Source organism: Salvelinus namaycush, chromosome 25 (genome assembly GCF_016432855.1).
Source record: "Salvelinus namaycush isolate Seneca chromosome 25, SaNama_1.0, whole genome shotgun sequence".
Classification (NCBI taxonomy): Eukaryota; Metazoa; Chordata; class Actinopteri; order Salmoniformes; family Salmonidae; genus Salvelinus; species Salvelinus namaycush.
This window is the reverse complement of record NC_052331.1, coordinates 38,319,163-38,342,187: the sequence shown is the minus strand read 5'-3', so window position 1 is coordinate 38,342,187 and position 23,025 is coordinate 38,319,163. Positions and strand designations below refer to the sequence as shown.

At 41.8% G+C, this 23,025-nt stretch overlaps 2 protein-coding genes across 2 annotated transcripts; both read left to right on the top strand.

The window, feature by feature from the left end:
• Nucleotides 1-4,019: 4,019 nt before the first annotated feature.
• Nucleotides 4,020-5,563, top strand: LOC120019930 (melanopsin-like). Its single transcript, XM_038963340.1, is given in 2 exon segments — nt 4,020-4,106; nt 4,109-5,563. Coding segments are annotated over 2 exon segments (1,542 nt in total).
• A 2,647-nt stretch (nt 5,564-8,210) lies between these two features.
• LOC120019929 (protein disulfide-isomerase TMX3-like) lies at nt 8,211-22,514 on the top strand. Its single transcript, XM_038963339.1, has 16 exons — nt 8,211-8,244; nt 8,452-8,503; nt 8,824-8,866; nt 9,779-9,902; nt 11,740-11,785; nt 11,919-11,999; nt 15,539-15,638; nt 15,784-15,861; nt 16,450-16,516; nt 18,505-18,603; nt 19,490-19,547; nt 19,777-19,830; nt 19,969-20,025; nt 20,395-20,524; nt 21,400-21,501; nt 22,464-22,514. Exons 1-16 carry the CDS (start codon nt 8,211-8,213, stop codon nt 22,512-22,514), a joined length of 1,176 nt encoding a protein of 391 aa, XP_038819267.1.
• Nucleotides 22,515-23,025: the final 511 nt, after the last annotated feature.

Here is a 23,025-nt window from a genome sequence, read left to right as displayed (position 1 = left end):
CCAACCTGACAGAGCTTGAGAGGATCTGCAGAGAGGAATGGGAGAAACTCCCCAAATACAGTTGTGTCAAGCTTGTAGCATCATACCCAAAAAGACTTGAGGCTGTAATTGGTGCCAAAGGTGATTCAACAAAGTACTGATTAAAGAGTCTGAATACTTAAGAAACTGTGAAAATTTCAGTTTTAAAATTTGTATACATTTTCAAACATTTCTAAAAAGCTGTTTTTCCTTTGTCATTATACGATATTGTGATGTCATTATGGGGTATTGTGATGTCATTATGGGGTATTGTGTGTAGATTGATGAGGGTAAAAAAATATTTAATCAATTTTAGAATAATTCTGTAACATAACAAAATGTGGAAAAAGTCAAGGGGTCTGAATACTTTCCAAATGCACTGCATCTTACCTATCATATGAACATCCTTTTCTGACTCAAGTAGAATTCCCTCAAGATTGCTCTGATGTCCAAAATATTTCAAAATCAACATTTCTTGATATGAAACTTTTAATTTGAAGTTGAAAATATCTCATTTACATTGGTCAGTCCAAAATTGCTTTTGAACTCTGTAATGAAAATGCCTTTTGTTTCTATGCCTTTAGTTTTCCATGTGGACCAATTCATCTGTGAATTCTGAAAAGCTGTCCAAGGATTGTTCCATAGTGTCGTGTTTTTAGGGAGTGAAATTGATTATTGTAAAATATATTTCATTGTCTTCCACAGTGTTAGTGTTCTTAACTATGAATATAAACTCAGCAAAAAAAGAAATGTCCCTTTTTCAGGACCCTGTCTTTCAAAGATAATTCGTAAAAATCCAAATAAATTCACAGATCTGCATTGTAAAGGGTGTCAACATGTTTCCCATGCTTGTTCAATGAACCATAAACAATGAATGAACATGCACCTGTGGAACGGTCGCTAAGACACTAACAGCTTACAGACGGTAGGCAATTAAGGTCACAGTTATGAAAACGTAGGACACTAAAGAGGTCTTTCTACTGACTCTGAAAAATACCAAAAGAAAGATGCCCAGGGTCCCTGCTCATCTGCGAGAACGTGCCTTAGGCATGCAGCAAGGAGCCATGAGGACTGCAGATGTGACCAGGGCAATAAATTGCAATGTCCTCGCAGGATCGGTATATCTAAACATCACACCTGCGGGACAGGTACAGAATGGCAACAACAACTGCCTTTATACCAGGAACGCACAATCCCTCCATTAGTACTCAGACTTAGGCTGAGAGAGGCTGGACTGAGGGCTTGTAGGCCTGTTGTAAGGCAGGTCCTCACCAGACATCACCAGCAACAACGTTGCCTATGGGCACAAACCCACCATTGCTGGACCAGACAGGACTGGCAAAAAGTGCTCTTCACTGACGAGTCGTGGTTTTGTCTCACCAGGAGTGATGGTCTGATTCGCATTTATCGTCAAAGGAATGAGCGTAACACCGAGGCCTGTACTCTGGAGCGGGATCGATTTGTAGGTGGAGGGTCCGTCATGGTCTGGGGCGCTGTGTCACAGCATCATCGGACTGAGCTTGTTGTCATTGCAGGCAATCTCAATGCTGTGCGTTACAGGGAAGCCATCCTCATGTGGTACCCTTCTTGCAGGCGCATCCTGACATGACCCTCCAGCATGACAAGCCACCAGCCATACTGCTCATTCTGTGTCTGATTTCCTGCAAGACAGGAATATCAGTGTTCTGCCATGGCCAGCGAAGAGCCCGGATCTCAATCCCATTGAGCACGTCCGGGACCTGTTGGATGAGGGCGAGGGCTAGGGCCATTCCTCCCAGAAATGTCCAGGAACTTGCAGGTGCCTTGGTGGAAGAGTGGGGTAACATCTCACAGCAAGAACTGGCAAATCTGATGCAGTCCATGAGGAGGAGATGCATTGCAGTACTTAATGCAGCTGGTGGCCACACCAGATACTGACTGTTACTTTTGATTTTGACCCCCCTTTGTTCAGGGACACATTATTCAATTTCTGTTAGTCACATGTCTGTGGAACTTGTTCAGTTTATGTCTCAGTTGTTGAATCTTGTTATGTTCATACAAATATTTCCACATGTTAAGTTTGCTGAAAATAAATGCAGTTGACAGTGAGAGGACGTTTCTTTTTTTGCTGAGTATATTAATGTTCTTAGCGCTATCCTTTGAAAATAGACACGTGAAAAGATTCTCAGGATGAGCACTCGCATCTTCAAATATGTATCCATTGTTCCTCTTTAGTGCATTTAACTATATGTCTCGAGTAAAAGCCTTGAGTGGTGAGTTGATACAATTCCATGTCTGGAAGGTTAAAACCCCCCTCAGACTTAGGGAGATGTAAAACTTTCCTTTTTATTCTATGAGTTTTATTTGCCCATATAAAGTCTGTTATGACCGAGTGTACTTTTTTACAGTATGTCTTCGGATGGGGTAATTGGTATTACCCAGAATAAATATAAAAACCTTCGGAGCCATGCCATTCTGAAGAGGTTTGTTTATTCTACCTGTAAGATTCATGGGAAGATTGTTCCATTTTATTAAATCTGCTTTCATATTGTTGAGTAATGGGATAAAAGTATCTATATGTATTTGTTTTTTGTTGTCACTTATTAAGCATCCTAAGTATTTTATATGTTCGTGGTCCACTTAAAGGATTGCTGTAGATCATGAGTTATTCTTTTTCTTTTTCCTATTGTCATGATTTGATTTTTTTCTCCTCAAGATTTTAGGGTATTCAGTAACGAGTGCGCTGAGAGTCGGGAAGCAAGTTCAGGGACTGAGTGTTTTAATAAATAAACGTAACACAATACAAACAAGAAAACGTGAACAACACACAGCCATGACACGAAAACATAAACAATGTCGCCTGTGGAAGGAACCAAAGGGAGTGACAAATATAGGGCAGGTAATCAAGGAAGTGATGGAGTCCAGCTGAGTCTGATGACGCTCAGGTGTGTGTAACGATGGTGACAGGTGTGCGCCATAATGAGCAGCCTGGTGACCTAGAGGTAGGGAGAGGGAGCACATGTGAAAATATTCAGAAATTATTTTTAGCAATGGGGGTGCGAGTTTTCAGTATTGGTCAGGTATATCAGGAGATCATCTGCGAATAAGTTTAGCTTATATTCATGTTTACCAATACTGATACCTGTTACGTTTGGGTCCTGTCTAATTCTTTCTGCAAGCGGTTCAATTGCCAGTGCAAACATGAGGGGGGAGAGAGGACATCCCTGTCTTGTGCCCCTTTCTTAAGCAATTTCATCAGATACTGTATTATTTGTGTATTTTTTTTTTGCATTAGATCATGCATATACTATTTTTTTTAAATCTAATCTCATGCAGTATCTGAACCATTCCTTTTTCTTTATGAATGGAATGGAAAAGCCTACTGACTAATCACTAGAAGAAAAGCCAGTACATAACAGACCATGGCTGTGTGTGAATGGGGTTATATTGCATTTATTAGGGATGGTCCACCCAAATTACATATTTGTTTTCTTACCCTGTAAGCAGACTATGGACAAGGAGAGAACACAACCATGCATCGGTTTTTGAAATGTAATGTGTAATTTTGTAATGTGGGTAAACTATACCTTTAAATATGTCAATGAGGTTTTTCTTTCATTGATGAATCGCCACCACCAACACAACACAACCGAGACAACCAGTGCCAACCAGAGTTTGAAAATAGAGCAGTCTGGAGTCTGGTCAATAACAGTCTAGAAAATCTCCCATCAGTATATATAGAGCTGATGTGGGTTTGGGGACCGTACTGTATGCAGTAGGCGGAGGGAAGAGGAATCACAGAGCTCACTTGCTGACTGAGAAATGAGCTGCAGGACTTTACTTATGATTTTATTCCCTTTGAGGTTGAATTGAATTAATTGAGATAAACTGCTCTAAACTGAACTAAACTGTTTGTCCAGGAAGGACATCATCATCACTGTTTTGCATTGTCTACTTTGTCTACCCTTTTCGGATAAAGGCAGGAAACTTTTATTGGGATAGTTCACTGAAAAAGTCTGGAGATGGAAAATCATTCGACCAGAAAAGGGGCCTTTTGCTCACCGGGGGAGCTCAACTGCACAAGGGTTTTTAAGGCGCACCACTCAACCCTTCCAGGAACTATAAACTTGATCATGTGCTCGGCCACGGGCCAACCCACCTGCCCTTCCACCCGGTGCCACCGCATCCCTTCCCCACCGTGGATGTTCCCGTCAGCGCGCACTACATCATCGGCTCGGTCATCCTCATGGTGGGCAACATGGGCGTGCTGGGTAATGCTCTGGTCATCTATGTCTTCTGTCGCAGCCGCACCCTCCACACACCGGGCAACCTGTTTGTGGTCAACCTGGCCGTGGCTGACTTCCTCATGTCGCTTACCCAGTCCCCCGTCTTCTTTGTGGCCTCGCTGCACCGCCGCTGGGTGTTTGGCGAGCGCGCCTGTGAGCTCTACGCGTTCTGTGGCGCCCTCTTCGGCATGTGCTCCATGATGACGCTGACAGCCATCGCCATTGACCGCTGCCTGGCCATCATCCGGCCGCTGGCCTCGCTGGCCAGCATGAGCCGGCGGCGGGCCATAGTCATGTTGATAGCCTGTTGGGTCTGGAGCCTGGGGTGGAGCCTGCCGCCGTTCTTTGGCTGGAGCGCCTATGTGCCCGAGGTCCTGCAGACGTCATACAGCTTGGACTACACCACCTTCAACCCATCGGTGCGTGCCTACACCATCCTCCTCATCACCTTCGTCTTCTTCATCCCACTGGGGGTGATCGGCGGCTGCTACATAGCCATCTTCCGCACCATCTGCCGGGCAGGCCGAGATGTGCGGTGGCTGGACTGCGGCAAGAAGTACAAGGCGTACGAGCGGCTTCGCGGTGAGTGGCGCATGTCCAAAGTGGCACTGGTGGTCATCCTACTCTTCGTCGTGTCTTGGTCACCCTACTCGCTGGTGGCGCTGGTCGCCATGGCAGGTTATGCCCACCTGCTGACGCCCTACATGAACTCAGTGCCCGCCGTCATCACCAAGGCCTCGGCCATCCACAACCCCATCATCTACGCCATCACGCACCCCAAGTACCGCATCGCAAACGCCAGCTACGTGCCCATGCTATGCGCTCTGCTGCGTGTGGGTGACAAGGACCTGCTTTCATCCTCCAGCTCCATCAGTGGTGCCTCCCTTGGCTCTCGATGGCCCACCTTCACGAGACAGTGCTCCCTAGCCATGGGTGTGGGTGCGGGAACGGGCATGGTTGTCGCGGCATGTGCCAACGAACACTGGGGCAAGAGCCGCCTCTCGTCGGCCTCCGACACTGACTCGTGCTGGATGGAGAGCAAGGCCGACAGCTCCAGCGTTAACTCACTGCCCTTCGACCGACGTGTCTCCACGGAGATCTCCACAGATACGACCATCGCCAATCAGCAGTCAGCAGGCGTGGTCGCCGGGCAGAAAGTGGGAGTGTTGTCTGACAGCCTCAGGGTTAGCAGCATGTCAAGCACCTTAATGGTGTTTGCAGGAGATGTGCCCGATGCAGGCCCATCTGATGGTAAAGATCTCCTGCTCCCTGGCAACTGAATTTAGGCTCTTTTTCAATCTGATGGTAAAGATTAGGGGTGTGCCGACATGGCCATACTCGTATTAGTAATCGTTTATGCCTAAATAGATGTTGACAAAATATCTCCCTGCACATTCATAGACCATACAAGCTTCAGACTATGAGCTGCAGAGGAGTGTGTCTGTGTTTGACCTGTGTCTGTCTTCAATTTGCAGCGGGCAGATAAGTTTGCTATCAGTCAGAATTCTCGTCGACGTTTCATATTTTTCAATATTGTCGCCCCAACTTGTTAGATATTATGCACATTGATAGATTGATAGCAAACGTCCTTACCATTTAATTTATCATAGTAGCAGGCTAACAGGAGGCAGCAGCAGACCGAAAAAATAGAAGTGAAAGTGATCGGGTGAAATTCTGAAGCGAGTGGACAGAGAAATACAGCTTCACTCTATCCAATCAGAGTAGCAGGATCAAAGTACAACCCGCCCTTCCCTTGATAGACAGGCAAACTAGCCAGTTGAGTTATTTAGACCATGTAGCACCTCTTTTGACTCATTGACATGAAAAATATCCGTCCCGACGCCCAAAAATGTTTTTTTTTCCCGATCATGGTTAATTACAAAAAATACTCGGCTCATAATCGTTTCCAGAAAATTGCCCATATTCGTTACGATACTCGTTTTGTCCGACTACTCGGTACACTCCTGCTCCGTGTTAACTGATCTTCGGCTCGTTTTCAATCTGATGGTAAAGATGTCCTGCTTCCTGGTAACTGAATTTAGGCTCTTTTTCAATTGTCTAACAAGTTTATCTTCTCCTCACCTCCTCTCATTGCATTGATCTGAAAAGAACTGTTTCGGATGAAAGCCAGACAATGAGGATCTTCCAGCATATTGTTTTCCCCTGTCAAGTCTTTCCCAAATCAATACAGGTGAAAGGGAAGGGAATGAGGAGGGGACAGATCACGTGGCCAGGTGAGCCTTTGTTCTTATTCACTCACCTGGCCACGTGCAGGCTCTAACCTGAAGAAATGTTTACTGAGATTGATACATGCTGATTTTCAAGCATTAATAGTAGCCTATAGCATTTGCATTATGTATTGTGTAGATATATATATTGCTTGTTGTATTGCCTGTTTTTAATATGTCACTTTTAGGCATTTGTAAAGCTGCTGTCTTGGCAAAGTCTCCACTGAAAGAGAGTATTCCTCTCAAGGGACTTCCTGATTTAAATAAAGGTTAAATAAATAAATACTATATTTTACCACAGGTTTAACTAAGTTATTCTGTATTTCTTATAGGCCCATGGACTGTATTTCTAATATAACAAACATCCAGAATGATGATTGTAAAATAAATTGTATTTTTAGGTGTTTTCTTAACAATTTGCATATTTTATCATTGCTAGTTTTGTCATTAAACTAAAAGCCTAAATTCTGTGGTGTAAAGTACTTAAGTAAAAATACTTTAAAGTACTACTTAAGTCGTTTTTTGGGGGGTATCTGTACTTTACTATTTTTATTTTTGACAATTTGTACTTTTACTTCACTATATTCCTAAACAAAATAATATACTTTTTACTCCATACATTTTCCCTGACACCCGAAAGTCCTCCTTACATTTTGAATGCTTAGCAGAACATCCCTGGTCATCTTTACTGCCTCTGATCTGGGGACTCACTAAACACACGTGCTTCATTTGTAAATTGGAATGCGCACCTGGCTATCAATACATGAAAAAATATATATAATAATAATAATAATAATAATTGTGTCATCTGGTTTGCTTCATAATATTTATTTTAAATTATTTATACTTTTGATACTTAAGTATATTTTAGCAATTACATTTACTTTTGATATTTAAGTATATTTAAACCAAATACGGCTGTGCCAGAAGGCGTAGATGACCAGAGCGTTACCCATGATGCACAACATGAGGATGACGGAGCCGGTGATTTAGAGCGCATGTCAAATGTATATTTTTTTCTGTAATTGTGTGGTGAACATTAGACTGCTATAAAATGTTTTGAATCTAAATATTTATTGAAAAAGTATGTGTTCTTTTAAATATGTTTTGTTTTATTTCAATGGTAGTTTTCAGAAAGCTATTTCAAATAAATTACAATGCCTACATTTCAATAAAGAGAGAAAACGTATCATTCTTTGTGTCACAGCTCCATATCCAAATGCAGCAGGGTGGCAAGGTTGTACAACAGTTCGTTTTTGCACCCACTTACTGTAGGCCTACATCACATTACAAGTAAGTCTTGGTGTGAAAGCCATTGCCGCTCTCTAAGCCGGTTTACCATGCATGAGTGGACCCAACGATACAAATGTTAACATCTACCATAGCCTAAAATTCCATTCTTGCAGCTTATGTCATGTCATACCCGATACACAGGTCTTATACATTCGAGTTCGATTCCCTCATCCAATAACTTTCTATTTTAAAAGGGTAATTTATCATAGAATTATAAATATAATATTAGAATAAACATTAACCTTCATTAATAAGATCTCTATGGCTTTTACTTTGAAAACCTCGTGGTCTTATTGCTTAAAGTTCTTAGCTGCTGCATAGAAACCGAGAAACACCGAGTTAGAGCAGCGTCACACGCGTGAATTGGTGGATTGATTGACTATTGGATAAATCATTGGGGAAAATGATGGCGAATAAAAAGTTCATTGTCGTGTGCACAGGTAGGCTATTAAATAAGGTCAATACACATTTTTGATGGCACTGTTGATTATAGTGTAATTTGAACTCGAATTTCTCATGTTGGTCCGGTTAATAGTTTAATGTTCTTTAACGAGCAATGATAGTCTGTTTTAATGTGTCCACTTTGATTGTGTCAGTTGCGTCCTTATACTCATGTTTCCTTTGTATGCCTCTACTTTCTCTGACAGTTTTGTTTAGTATAGCTACGGTATCAGCCTTCGTTGAAGAGCTCGATGACACGTAAGTTATTTCTATTCATTCGAAAGACGTCGCTAGATTAATTGCTTTGATAATACTACTGAAAGGCTACTGTACATTTTGCATATTAAGCCTGTGAATGCCATAAAACAAAACAACAGCACAAAATCCACGGATTAACGGAATACCAAAATAGACCCTTTCATTCCACACAACCTTAATAACTACTGCCATCTTCTGTCCATCCATTTTCATGACATACCAGTAGGCAACCTATTAAGGATTGTGAAAAGTTCCAAATAAAATACATTTCCATTGTATAGATTTACCAATGGTTGTTGATTTCTCTTACTAATTTGCAGGTTTAAACACACAAGAAAGCCTGATGAGATATGGCTGATAGGAGTAAGTATGTCTGTGATTTTATAAGAAGAAAGGCCCTTATAATGATTGTGTGAAGAAGCAATGTGTAAGTTAGGCCCACATCAAGAGAATGCAAGAGGGCAAATTTAAATACATGTTCATCACTCTAGTGTGGTGTCACGCAGGTGCGCGCGCACACACGCACGCACGCACGCACGCACGCACGCACGCACGCACGCACGCACGCACACACACACACACACACACACACACACACACACACACACACACACACACACACACACGCACAATCAGCTGAGTAATGCTAGGTCAAAAAACTAAATGTGTGGTCCCCAGGACCGAGTTCTGCTGGCCCCATGACCGAGTTCTGCTGGCCCCATGACCGAGTTCTGCTGGCCCCAGGACCGAGTTCCGCTGGCCCCATGGCCCAGGACCGAGTTCTGCTGGCCCCATGGCCCAGGACCGAGTTCCGCTGGCCCCATGACCGAGTTCCGCTGGCCCAAGGATCGAGTTCTGCTGGCCCCAGGACCGAGTTCCGCTGGCCCCATGGCCCAGGACCGAGTTCTGCTGGCCCCATGGCCCAGGACCGAGTTCCGCTGGCCCCATGACCGAGTTCCGCTGGCCCAAGGATCGAGTTCTGCTGGGCCCAGGACCGAGTTCTGCCGGGCCCAGAATCGAGTTCTGCCAGGCCCAGAACCGAGTTCTGCTGGCTTCGAGAACCGAGTTTGGGAAACCCTGGGCTAAAGCACAAACAGACTGGAACACCAGCCTAGTGAAATTTTGATGTGTAGCATCACATATTGGTTTTCATAGTTAATGTGACCTTTTATCTTGTATATTGTGTGTGTTTTTGTTTCAAATATGTTATATTGGAGAGCAGTGATAGAAATGCATTACATTACGGTGATTATGCTCCATTTTGATTCGTGTCAGTTCTACGCACCCTGGTGTACCTATTGCAAGCAGTTGGACCCAGTGTGGTATGAAATCGGGGCGGAGCTGAAAAATATAGGATCTCCAGTCAACGTGGGCAAGGTCGACGCAGACATCCACACCAGTGAGTCCAAAGATCTAATTGGCACGTTAAGTTAAAAGATAGAACAAGACGAAACATAAGACGGAACAAAAGTACATAACAGTAAAAAAAAAAAAAAAAAAGAAACAGTACGACGTCAATATGACATGAACACAAACAGATTTACAGCAATGACTGCCTGGTGGAAGCAGGTATTATAATAAGTATTATATTTATGAGAAAGAAGCTTTAAAACAGGAAGTGGAATAGTGTATTGAAAAATAGAGGACTACACTCCAAATAATACTGGGTTAAAATAAATAAATAAATCAGTTCTTTGTTAACCCAGCGCTGGGTAAATACTGGACAGAACACACACTGGGTTGTTTTGACCCAGCTAGTTGGGTTGAGTGAATAGTATAATAATCTGTATACCACATTTTTTCATAGGCTGTGTAGTTATTCTTAAGGCCGAGGTAAATAAACCGCAATCCCACATCATTGTCACTTAGCCCCATACTATATACAATGATATAAAGGGTCTCTGAAAAAGGTTTCTTCTTATGTTCGTCATAGAGTAAGGCTTTGCCAAATGTGCAATAAGGCAACCAGCCTAGTCAAACTTAGGCACACAGGTCCAGAATTAGGCCAGTCTGTTCGGCAGTAATAGGCTTAGTGAAGATTTAAAAGCCCTGCAGCAAATTCCACAGCGTGTGTGTAGATACGTGTGTTTTGTGCAACATATGGTAAGCCATACCAACCAGATGGGATAACAGCGTAGTGAGTTATTACATCTTCAAATCCCCTATTATCTGGTCCTGTATGCAAGTTAGCTATTCTCTCTCTCTCTCTCTCTCTCTCTCTCTCTCTCTCTCTCTCTCTGAGGCTACTTTTCAGTAGAGGGATTAAATGTTAAAGAATCATCTCTCCATCCACCATGTCGGCCTTAACCGGTCAGCCATTTCTCTTACCTGTACATGGACTTAACTATATCAAAATGTTTAAGTTATTTAGTCATATAAAACTTAACGATGGCATTATGAAGATGGGCAGGTAACTCATATTTGTAATACGCCATGAAAGTGATGCAGCATTTTCTATGATGTAGCCTAGTTTACAAAAAACTTTTGTAAGCTTTTTAAATTATCTTCAATTGGGGGAAAAAACACATAGTGTAATGGTCTATAATGCAAAAACTTCAAAAAAGGCATCTGTCAGAAGTAAATTAATCCACAAACACAAATATATATTTGTATATCTTAAATGACCACGTTTTCATGAACGTGATGATATAATTGTCAAGCCCGTTCAAAAGATTAGGGAACTGACCCTGGAAGAACGACGTAATGCCACGTCACTTTTCATAGCGTATATGTGACAAACTGAGTGCACAAAACATTAAGAACACCTGCTCTTTCCATGACATAGACTGACCAGGTGAATCCAGGTGAAAATCTATGATCACTTATTGATGTCACTTGTTAAATCCACTTCAATCAGTGTAGATGAAGGGGAGGAGACAGTTGAAAGAATCATTTTTAAGCTTTGAGACAATTGAGACATGGAATGTGTGCCATTCAGAGGGTGAATGGGAAAGACAAAAGATTTAAGTGCCTTTGAACAGGGTATGGTAATACGTGCCAGAACTGCAACGCTGCAGGGTTTTTCACGCTCAACATTTTCCTGTGTGTATCGATAATGGTCCAGCACCCAAAAGGGGGGGGGGGGGGAGTCAATATTAGGAAGGTGTTTTTAATGTTTTTTACGCTCAGTGTATATCTGGGAAGATATAACAGCAGGATTTACATTGGATCATTCAGCAGTGCTGAAATTGACAGCAGGAATATTTTTTGACATATCTTTTACATTTGTGTTTCAGGTTTCGCAAAAGAGTTTCGAGTTACTGACTATCCCGCTATAAAGTTGTGAGTTGTGTACTTCTCTGCTGTATTTTCTAAAACATTGATGGTAAATGTAGATGTGGAACTGAAATGTGCCCTACGGAACACACAAACCAGTTCTTCTTGTTATTATAACAAACCTATCTCTGTTGGATAGGTTGAAGGATGACTTGAAATACACCTACAGAGGTCCTAGAACCAAAGATGGCATCTTGGAGTTTGCAGACAGAGTATCTGGGTAAGACTGGGGATGGCATCATAGAGTATCTGGGTAAGACTGGGGATGGCATCATAGAGTATCTGGGTAAGACTGCGGATGGCATCATAGAGTATCTGGGTAAGACTGAGGATAGCATCATAGAGTATCTGGGTAAGACTGTGGATGGCATCATAGAGTATCTGGGTAAGACTGTGGATGGCATCATAGAGTATCTGGGTAAGACTGTGGATGGCATCATAGAGTATCTGGGTAAGACTGTGGATGGCATCATAGAGTATCTGGGTAAGACTGTGGATGGCATCATAGAGTATCTGGGTAAGACTGTGGATGGCATCATAGAGTATCTGGGTAAGACTGGGGATGGCATCATAGAGTATCTGGGTAAGACTGTGGATGGCATCATAGAGTATCTGGGTAAGACTGTGGATGGCATCATAGAGTATCTGGGTAAGACTGTGGATGGCATCATACAGTATCTGGGTAAGACTGTGGATGGCATCATACAGTATCTGGGTAAGACTGTGGATGGCATCATAGAGTATCTGGGTAAGACTGGGGATGGCATCATAGAGTATCTGGGTACGACTGTGGATGGCATCATAGAGTATCTGGGTAAGACTGTGGATGGCATCATAGAGTATCTGGGTAAGACTGTGGATGGCATCATAGAGTATCTGGGTAAGACTGGGGATGGCATCATAGAGTATCTGCTTGCATGCGGCTGGCCCGCCACAGGAGTTGCTACAACGGTGATGGGACAAGGACATCCCGGCCGGCCAAACCCTTCCCTAACTCGGACGACGCTGGGCCAACTGTGCCTCACCTCATGGGTCTCCCGGTTGCGGTCGGCACGGGTCTCAAACCAGCATCCGTAGCAACGCAGACCGGACCCGCACGTGCACCATCGTGAGCCATCGTGCACAAATTGATTTTGCCCCCCCACACCAAACGCGATCACGACACGCAGGTTGAAATATCAAAACAAACTCTAAACTAATTATATTAATTTGGGGACAGGTCGAAAAGCATTAAACATTTAAGGCAATTTAGCTAGCTAGTTTACAGTTGCTAGATAATTTGTCCTATTTATTTGTCCTGGGATATAAATGTTGAGTTGTTATTTTACCTGAAATGCACAAGGTCCTCTACTCCGACAATTATAGTCAATATAGTCATCTCTCCTCCTTCCAGGCGTTTTCTTCTTTGCACTTTATATGGAGATTGGCATCTAACTTTCATAGTATTTCCACGACCGACCGACCTCAGTTCATCTTTCAATAACCCACGTGGGTATAACCAATGAGGAGATGGAACGTGAGTATCTGCTTCTATAAACCAATGAGGAGATGGGAGGACTTGCACCGCATTCAGCGTCACAAATAGAACTGACTTCTATTTTAGCGCTTGTCAATGCAGACGCTCGTTGGCGCGCGCGAACGGTGTGGGTGCAATGACATGGATGTGTACATTTATTTTGCGATGCGAGCTATGTGGTCAGCATGTTAGACCGCTGCGCCACTCGGGAGGCTCCATCCACAAAGTTTTCAATGCTTATCGATTGCCTTGCACACAGTATCAAAATATTAAAATACTACACAGGGCACTTAAAGAATTTCATTTAAATGTTAATTGTATATTTTGATCACAGAAACAATGAGATAATATGGAAAAAATTAATAACGAAATGTTAATTATATAAAGCAGCCCGTGTAATAATCTGCCAGAGAGTAGCCCCAATTGGCCAAAGCCCCAAGTAATACATTTGGGCCAGATAACTCTCACCAGAATCAGCCCGAGCCCCAAGTAATACATTTGGGCCAGATAACTCTCACCGGAATCGGCCCGAGCCCCAAGTAATACATTTGGGCCAGATAACTCACACCGGAATCGGCCCGAGCTCAATCCCCGCATCCTAGCCATAAGTAATACTGCCGAAGGCGGCCCAGACTCGGGCCACATGGCGTTGTACGAGTCTGACTCTCAGCCGGAATCGGCCCAGATCCACTGTGCTAGCTGGGTGGCTTTTGGATAAATCAATAGCCTACATTTTCTGACTGATTACAATTTACATTTGGTGTCCTGAGATTTCATATTACTTATTTTAACATAACAAATGCATTCATTAAGCAATTTATTATGTATTATGGAATATTTACACAAATTGAAATATCAACGGTCTGAATGACCGTCATGGAATTCCGGAGTTCCGAGCGTCAACAGTAAGGGCAGGATTGACTAACACGGAACCCAAACCGGCTGCGCACGTGCGCCATCGTGCGCTATCGTGCATACATTTATTTTGTCCCCCTACACCAAACGTGATCACGACATGCATTTTGGTTTGGTCAGGGTGGGATTTGGGTGGGCATTCTATGTCCATTTTTCTATGCTTTCTATTTCTTTGTGTTTGGCCGGGTGTGGTTCTCAATCAGAGGCAGCTGTCTATCGTTGTCTCTGATTGAGAACCATACTTAGGTAGCCTTATCCCACCTGTGTTTTGTGGGTAGTTGTTTTCTGTTTTTGTGTCTGCACCAGACAGAACTGTTTCGCTTTCGTTCTCCTGTTTGTTGTTTTTGTTCGATTTGTTTTTTTGGATTAAATCATGAACACTTTAAACGCTGCACCTTGGTCCACTCTTCCTTCAGCACACGAGAAACGTTACACGCAGGTTAAAATATCAAAACAAACTCTGAACCAATGACATTCATTTGGGGACAGGTCGAAAAGCATTAAACATGTATGGCAATTTAGCTAGTTAGCTTGCACTTGCTAGCTAATTTGTCCTATTTAGCTAGCTTGCTGTTGCTAGCTAATTTGTCCTGGGATATAAACATTGAGTTGTTATTTTACCTGAACTGCACAATGTCCTCTACTCCGACAATTAATCCACACATAAAACGGTCAACCGAATCGTTTCTAGTCATCTCTCCTCCTTCCAGGCTTTTTCATCGTTGAACTTATATGGTGATCACATCTAAACTTTCATAGTATTACCACGACTACAGGCAAAACAGTTCGTCTTTCAATCACCCACGTGGGTATAACCAATGAGGAGATGGCACGTGGGTACCTGCTTCTATAAACCAATGAGGAGATGGGAGAGGTAGGACTTTCAGCGCGATCTGCGTCAGAAATAGGAATGATTTCTATTTTAGCCCTTGGTAACGTAGACGCTCGCGAGCAGTGTGGGTGCAATAATTGAATAACATGGATTTCTAAATTTATTTTGCGACGCTTGCGCACGCGACGTGTCCGGTCTGGTCAGCATGTTAGCATGTGAAAAGTTTGCACCAATTCTTTTCAGGGTGAAATGAAACCAAAAGAATGTTCACCATGAAATTGTCTTTATTTACACTTTGTCATGGTCTTACCCTTGAACGTTTGTAAATCTGACCAGAAGTTTGTAAACATGATTTGGGTATGAGTTGACAGATTATGAGCTTTTAAAAAAATACTGAACAGTTACTTTATGATATACTGTCTGCGCCCATCAGTCTCTCACTCCAACCATCAGTCCCTCTCCCTCCATCTCTCTCCCTATCCCTGCTTTGTTTCAGACCTCTGGTGAGATCACTGCCAAGCCAGCAGGTGTTTCAGAATGTTATGAGTAGACATGACGTTCTCTTTGTCTACTTTGGTGGGCCGTCAGACTTGAAGGTAATGTGTACACCTGCGCATTAAACACACAAGCACACACAGACACAGGCACACACACGAACGCACGGACACACATCAAATTATTATTGTGGTTTCTTTGTCATATAGCCTGTCTGAGGTTTCTTCCTTTTCTACCCCCCCCTAGGAGAAGTACATATCTGTAGCCAAGGAAATGATTGTTCATACTTACTTCTTCTCTGCTGCAAGGAACATTTTACCCAAGGTACATTTTGGAAAGGAAGTATATACAGGTACAGTACCAGTCAAAAGTTTGGACACACCTACTCATTCAAGGTTCTTTTTATTTTTTCTATTTTATACATTGCCAAGAGTGTGCAAAGCTGTCATCAAGGCAAAGGCTGGCTACTTTGAAGAATCTGAAAGATAAAATATATTTTGATTTGTTTAAGACTTTTTTGGTTGCTACATGATTCCATATGTGTTATTTCATAGTTTTGATGTCTTCACTATTATTCTACAATGTAGAAAATAGAAAAAATAAAGAATAACCCTGAAATCAGTAGGTCTGTCCAAACTTTTGACTGGTACTGTATATATATATATACATACACACAAGGGCAGGGTTTCCAATACGTGACCCCAGGACCGAGTTTGGGAAACCCTGTATTAGGGTATTTTGTAGTTTTATTGACAGGTATAGGAGAATATGGGTAGATAAACAATACAGGGCAGAAAGTGAGTGGTGGAATGGGGGATTGAACCGCTGCCTCCAGGTGCCTTGACATTGTGCTTTAATCATATCTTCCCAAAAGTGAATGAGGTATTGTTTCTCTTTTCTGGTCATTCTCAGACGGTTACTCTCGAGGAATACCCGGCTGTGGCAGTGTTCAAGGATGGCACTTACTTCCTTTATGATGGTAAGAGACCATAGTTGAATTACAGTCCCAAGCGGGAAAAAATACTTTATTCATATATTTGTAATTTATAGAAGTATGTCAGTGATACATATTTGTTTGTATATTTAAAATGATCTAAATTGGAACAAATGTAAATATATTTAATATGTTTAATGTACACCTTATAAGTGTTTTATTAGCATTTGAGTATATTAAATGTATTTTAAATTATCTCAATTGGGACACTTTTTTTGTACTTAAGTACATTCTTAGTATATTTGATACAGAGCAAAACAAATATTATTTGAATAAACTTTTGATATGTTTTATGTATATTTCTCATAAATTAGTAATATACAAAAATGATAATTCACTATAAATGTAAGATTGATGTAGATGGTCAATCAACATCATTATATTATTAGTATACTGGCATGATCAATTAAATAGTATTTGAAATATTGTTTCTATATTCGTTATGAAGAAAGTGTAGTTTTAATGTGTTACAAGTATACTTTTATTCAGTAACCACATTGGCTATTGTAATTAGCAACATTAAGGTTACATTGATTGAACAAGACCTCCTCGTAACCACGGTTACAACAGGCCACTCACAAAGTAGTTGTGGCTGGAGTGGCAATTTCTAAATAAAATAATTGATAACTGTGCACCAGTGTCATTTCACACTTTTGTTGTTTACATTACGGTGATAAATTAGCAAAAAAAAATGTATTGTAATATGCAATTAAATAACTCAATATTAGCAAGGTATTCTTAATGTTTTGTACACGCAGGGAATACTTATAGTGTACTTGATCACGAACAGAATTTCAGAAAAAAAGTATGCTTCAACTTAAAAACCACTCCAAGTTTATTTTGAACGAATATACAAGATTACAGTGAAAGCGTATGAAATTTAAGTGAAATTATAGTATATGTATAGTATACTTAAAGATATACTGGAAAAGTACACCTCGTATTTGAAGTATATTTAAGCAATAAGGCCCGAGGAGGTGTGGTATATGGCCAATATACCACGGCTAAGGGCTGTTCTTACACACGACGCAACGCGGAGTATATTGGCCATATACCACAAACCCCAGAGGTGCTTTATTGCTATTATAAACTGGTTACCAACGTAATTAGAGCAGTAACAATAAATATTTGGTCATACCCGTGGTATACCACGGCGTTCAGCCAATCAGCATTCAGGGCTCGAACCACCCAGTTTATAATATATTAATGAGTTTTTCGCTTGTGATTCTTTTCCCTTCACCCAGACCACTCATTCGCATGCATTTAAAAGCATTGGATTGGTGCAACCATGGCCGGAGGGTTTTCACCATATTCCTTACCTCAATCTAATCATTTTAAATCCATGAAGGAAAGTGTGTGAGTAAGAAGGGTATAGAATTGGACCGCAGCCCTAGTACATAGTCATCTACAACTTTGTTGAAGGGATTGTTCACAAATAAAATGGTTCATTGTAGACCGGTTGGTTGCTTAGCAACAAAACCGACACGTGCAAAACAGACGGGGTTGGCTTAGATTGTTGACAACATGTAAACTATATTTAGTCTCCGATATTTATTGAAAACATAAATACATTTGTACAATGAGCACTTGTTGTCTCTCAAATACATCGTTACAGTTGTTGTTTAGCTAGATTTGCCATATTAGCATTGACATGAAATCAGTCAAAACGTCTCAAAACAGGACATGGTATCAAGAACAAGATGAAAGTAGCTGAAACGAGTCATGATTCCCCCACCTGGCAGTTTCTTGTCCAGATTCACAACAACATATGGACTTCTGCCCCATGGATGCGCGCACATAGGTTCGACTGACAACGTCACGAAAGCTATCTATACCTCGGCTGTTGTTTGATCAATAAATAGCGTTTTTTTTAACGTGTATTTTCGTGTTGTTTATTCACTCTCTAGTTAACATTAGTTTTCTCAGACTAGAAACTCTCTGTTATACTGTATATTCTTTCTCTTGTCTTTTAGAACAACAGGATGGGGACCTCACGTCGTGGATCAATAGAGAACGATTCCTCAATTACCTCCCGATTGACAGCTACACCTTGTATGCAATGGGAGATACAGGTTTGTTACACTCTCTCATGGACACGCACGCATGCCACAGACACGCGCACACACACACACGCACACACACGCGTGCCACAGACACAAACACTGCGAACTTGGTAGAGTTTACTTGCTTTACAAGTAAATAACTTTTCAGGAATTAGAAGTATTATAGAATAGATGTCTCTGTATGTCTACTTGTCTACCACAAGGTGGCAGGCAACAGTGTCCAATATTCAGTGAGTGTATGACTAGTGCATTACATTGGTAATACATTCTTACAGAGTGTGGCTTTAATGAGTCAAGCTGAAATAAAAGTATCTGTGAATGAGGCGTATGAAGTGATGTTAAATGAGTGTTCCTCCGTGTCTGGAAATGTGTTGGTGTTTTATGTGCGTTCCTCACCGTAAGACATGTGTTGGTGTTTTATGTGCGTTCCTCACCATAATAAATGTTTTGGTGTTTTATGTGCGTTCCTCACCATAATAAATGTTTTGGTGTTTTATGTGCGTTCCTCACCGTAACAAATGTGTTGGTGTTTTATGTGCGTTCCTCACCATAATAAATGTTTTGGTGTTTTATGTGCGTTCCTCACCATAATAAATGTGTTGGTGTTTTATGTGCGTTCCTCACCATAATAAATGTTTTGGTGTTTTATGTGCGCTCCTCACCATAATAAATGTTTTGGTGTTTTATGTGCGCTCCTCACCATAATAAATGTGTTGGTGTTTTATGTGCGTTCCTCACCATAATAAATGTTTTGGTGTTTTATGTGCGCTCCTCACCATAATAAATGTTTTGGTGTTTTATGTGCGTTCCTCACCGTAACAAATGTTTTGGTGTTTTATGTGCGTTCCTCACCATAAGAAATGTGTTGGTGTTTTATGTGCGTTCCTCACTATAGACAAGCTGGTGGTTCTGGCTGTAGTGGAGGAGAAAACCCCTACTAAGGAGAGTATCCGGTAGGAGTATCTCTTTTAACCCAATATAATGTTAGGGGTAGTTCACCTGAATTACACATTTACCTCATATCTGTACTACATTTTAAGTTACACATTTACTGTAGATCTCAAGTTTGTATATGGCCAAGTTCACCCTTACAAATCAACTGTTGTTCCTGTGGCAAATATTGTCCTCAAAACATTATACTAATAGTCTATCCTTATTAATCAAATACTACACCCTACTCAGTTACAAGACCATGGTGAAAAGAGTGGCCAGTGAATACAAGGACTTCTATAGCAAGTGAGTTGGTTTGAAACAGAGTGAAACGGTACAGGTAATATCTGAACTTGTCCAATAAGAAATTCTCATTTTTTGTTTTCTTTTGTAACATGTTTTGCTACGTTGTACCCTAATGAACATGATCCTGGTGTTCTCAAGAGAATTCCAGTTTGGACATATGGAAGGAAACGAGTACATCAATGGCCTCATAATGGAGTGAGTGATCATTTCTCTATTCTCCCCTTCTTTAATTGTTAGAAGTAGCCAGAGGTTTTGGCACAAATCTGCCATTGGCGTACAATTAATAATATACGCAAATGTTGAGTTAAGTGTAAATAGGATCTTTATTTCTGGCGAAAAATATGGTTCTCCAGGACCTGGCCAGCCTAGTAGTACCTTCAGTACGCATGGCGTGTTGACAACTAACCCTAAGAACCCAATGTGTGTGTGTGTGTGTGTGTGTGTGTGTGTGTGTGTGTGTGTGTGTGTGTGTGTGTGTGTGTGTGTGTGTGTGTGTGTGTGTGTGTGTGTGTGTGTGTGTGTGTGTGTGTGTGTGTGTGTGTGTGTGTGTGTGTGTGTTGCCAGGGAAGTGTCCATGCCCTTTATCATCGTGCTCAACTTGTCTAACGATGGATATTTCTTGCCGCCCAACAAAGTGGAGACAAAGGACCAGCTGTTGAAGTTCATCGATGGCGTGTTGAAGGGCCGGATTAAGGTCAGTCTAACTAAACCTGAGCTTAAGTCTGACCTGAGCTAAAATAGTATTTGAAATATTTTTTTTTAATATAATTTACCTGGCACAATAGAACCATTGGAATAGTTCCAAAAAAAGCAGGCCCTGTTTTTTTAGGGAGGCTCAAACAAACATTCAAAGGTTTCAAATCCAGAGAATGTTCCAATATGATACGTCTGATGCAATGCGTAAGTGTCCAGTGAAACATTGTGTTTCACCTAACAACAGTTGAGTAGTCCATGTCTTGCTTTATAATAGCCAACGTTCATCTTGTTTCATTAGTCCCGGGGGGGGAATGGATTCTATCACCGCTTTATAAGGATGGCGTTCAACACCAAAATGACTGTTACGGTAAGTCACAGAACATGTTGACACTCAAGAAATGCTTACACTTTTGCTTTAACATACTATTTTTCATTATTATTGTGGAATGCATTTTTTTTTTTTTTGTATCTCAAAGTACGGCTTTGCCTTCGCCCCTGACCAATGTATAGTATTCAATGTTCGGTTTGCTCTCTCTCCCCCCCCCCCCCCCTCTCCCTCTCTCTCCCCCTCTCAAATCAATTCAAGGGGCTTTATTGACATGAGAAACATATGTTTGTGAAATAAACAATAAAAAATGAACAGTGCACGTTACATTTCAAACGTCATATTATGTCTATACACAGTGTTGTAACGGTGTGCAAATAGTTAAAATAAAAGGTCACAAATCTTGGTGCTGGGATTGCACACTGGTATTTCACCTCTCTCTCGCTCTCTCTCTCGCTCTCTCTCTCTCGCTCTCTCTCTCGCTCTCTCTCTCGCTCTCTCTCTCGCTCTCGCTCTCTCTCTCGCTCTCTCTCTCTCTTCCTCCTCAGATTATATTTACCAAAGCACCCCTTCTGGGCATCTTCCTCGTCTTTGTTTTTGGCTTTGTGGGGAGTACCTTCTGTTACGTCCTGTACAAGACCTGCCATATGGTGAGATCAGGAATGAAGGATGAGGAACCAATCACTGGAGAGAGGGAGGAACCAAACCAACTCAAAGGTCCCGGGAGAGACAAGAAGACGAAAATGAAAAATACTGCAGAAAAGAAGGTAGATTAAGTATGAAACGGACAGCTGACCTTCTGACCTTTTTCTATTGAGCTGCCCTCTTAGCCAGGTTTCCCTAATAAAATAGGTATTCTGACCTCAAAGGGACTACCTAGATAAATAAAGATTACATCTAAATAAGTATTCTACAGATGAGTGACCGAATCAGTGGATTCAGAGGAAAGAATTCTTATCGGAAATTCTTTCAAAAGCGAACCATTCCCCCTTCTCTCAGATGTGCTTGTTTCCAACAAAAAATAGCATCAGTAATTGTCCCATACGAGTGATGACTGTTCACCTGCAACGCTTGGAAGAACACTTTGGGATCTACTTCCCAATCTGTTTAACTGTGACCCTGGCTCAGTTGACATGTCAGTAAGTGAAATTGAACAGCTGATCGAGCTGTCATGTGACCGAATACTGCAGACAACGCATGCACAGGTCACTACGGAGGAGTTTTGGTTCCTGACTCAAAGGGAATACCCTGCTGTCTCCATCTGAGCATTAATGCCACATTCAAAACAGCTGGGAACTCGTAAATCTCAGAATTCCGACTTCAGTGCGTTCACGATAACTGGGAACTTCTGAAAAAAACGAGCTCAGACTGGGGAAAAAATTGTTTTGAACGGTCAGTCAACTCGGAATTCCAACTTGGGATCTCGGGCCTCTTTCTATAGCTCTGACTTTCCGACCTAAAGATCACTAACGTCATGATTTGACCTCGTATTTTTCAGAGTTCCCAGACGTCCTGAAAGCACCATAATACTCATGGCACCTTTCGCCAGCTCATAGCTGTGGGAAGCTAGGTCCAGTGCTCTCGTCTACATTAAAACCAAATGTCCATCCAGGTTGGATACGACAGCAGAGATGAGGTGCACACTTATGACCACGCCCCCTGACTCTGAGAAGCTCTGACGCGACATGCATCAAGCCACACCCATCTCATTAGTGGTGGTGAGGTAAGAGACATTATGTCAGACTCATTTGCAATTGACTGTCATAGCCCCACATTAACAGTAGGCCTACGATGTGATGGTGAGTTGAGAAGATAATCAGAAATACTGTTAGAATGTTTTCTAATTGACTGTCATAACTCCAAATAAGAAAGTAAACATTGGCTGTTCATTCAGAATTGTTTTCACATGGTTGGCGTTGCGAGAATTTTCAGATATCAAAATGGGGTTTGTGGCCCAAAAACGTTTAGTTTTGCTCTGTTATAGCCCTTGTAGATCTAAGAGAATCTAAGAGATTTGGCAAGGTTTAAGCCAGGGATGGGCAACTTTGATGGGGGGTGGGGGCAACAAAAAAATCTGAGCTCATCATGAGGGGTCACAGTTGGTTGCGGGTTTGCGTACCACCCCCCACATTACGAGCAAAACAATTTAGTGGCCCCCTCTTGACAGTGGGAAT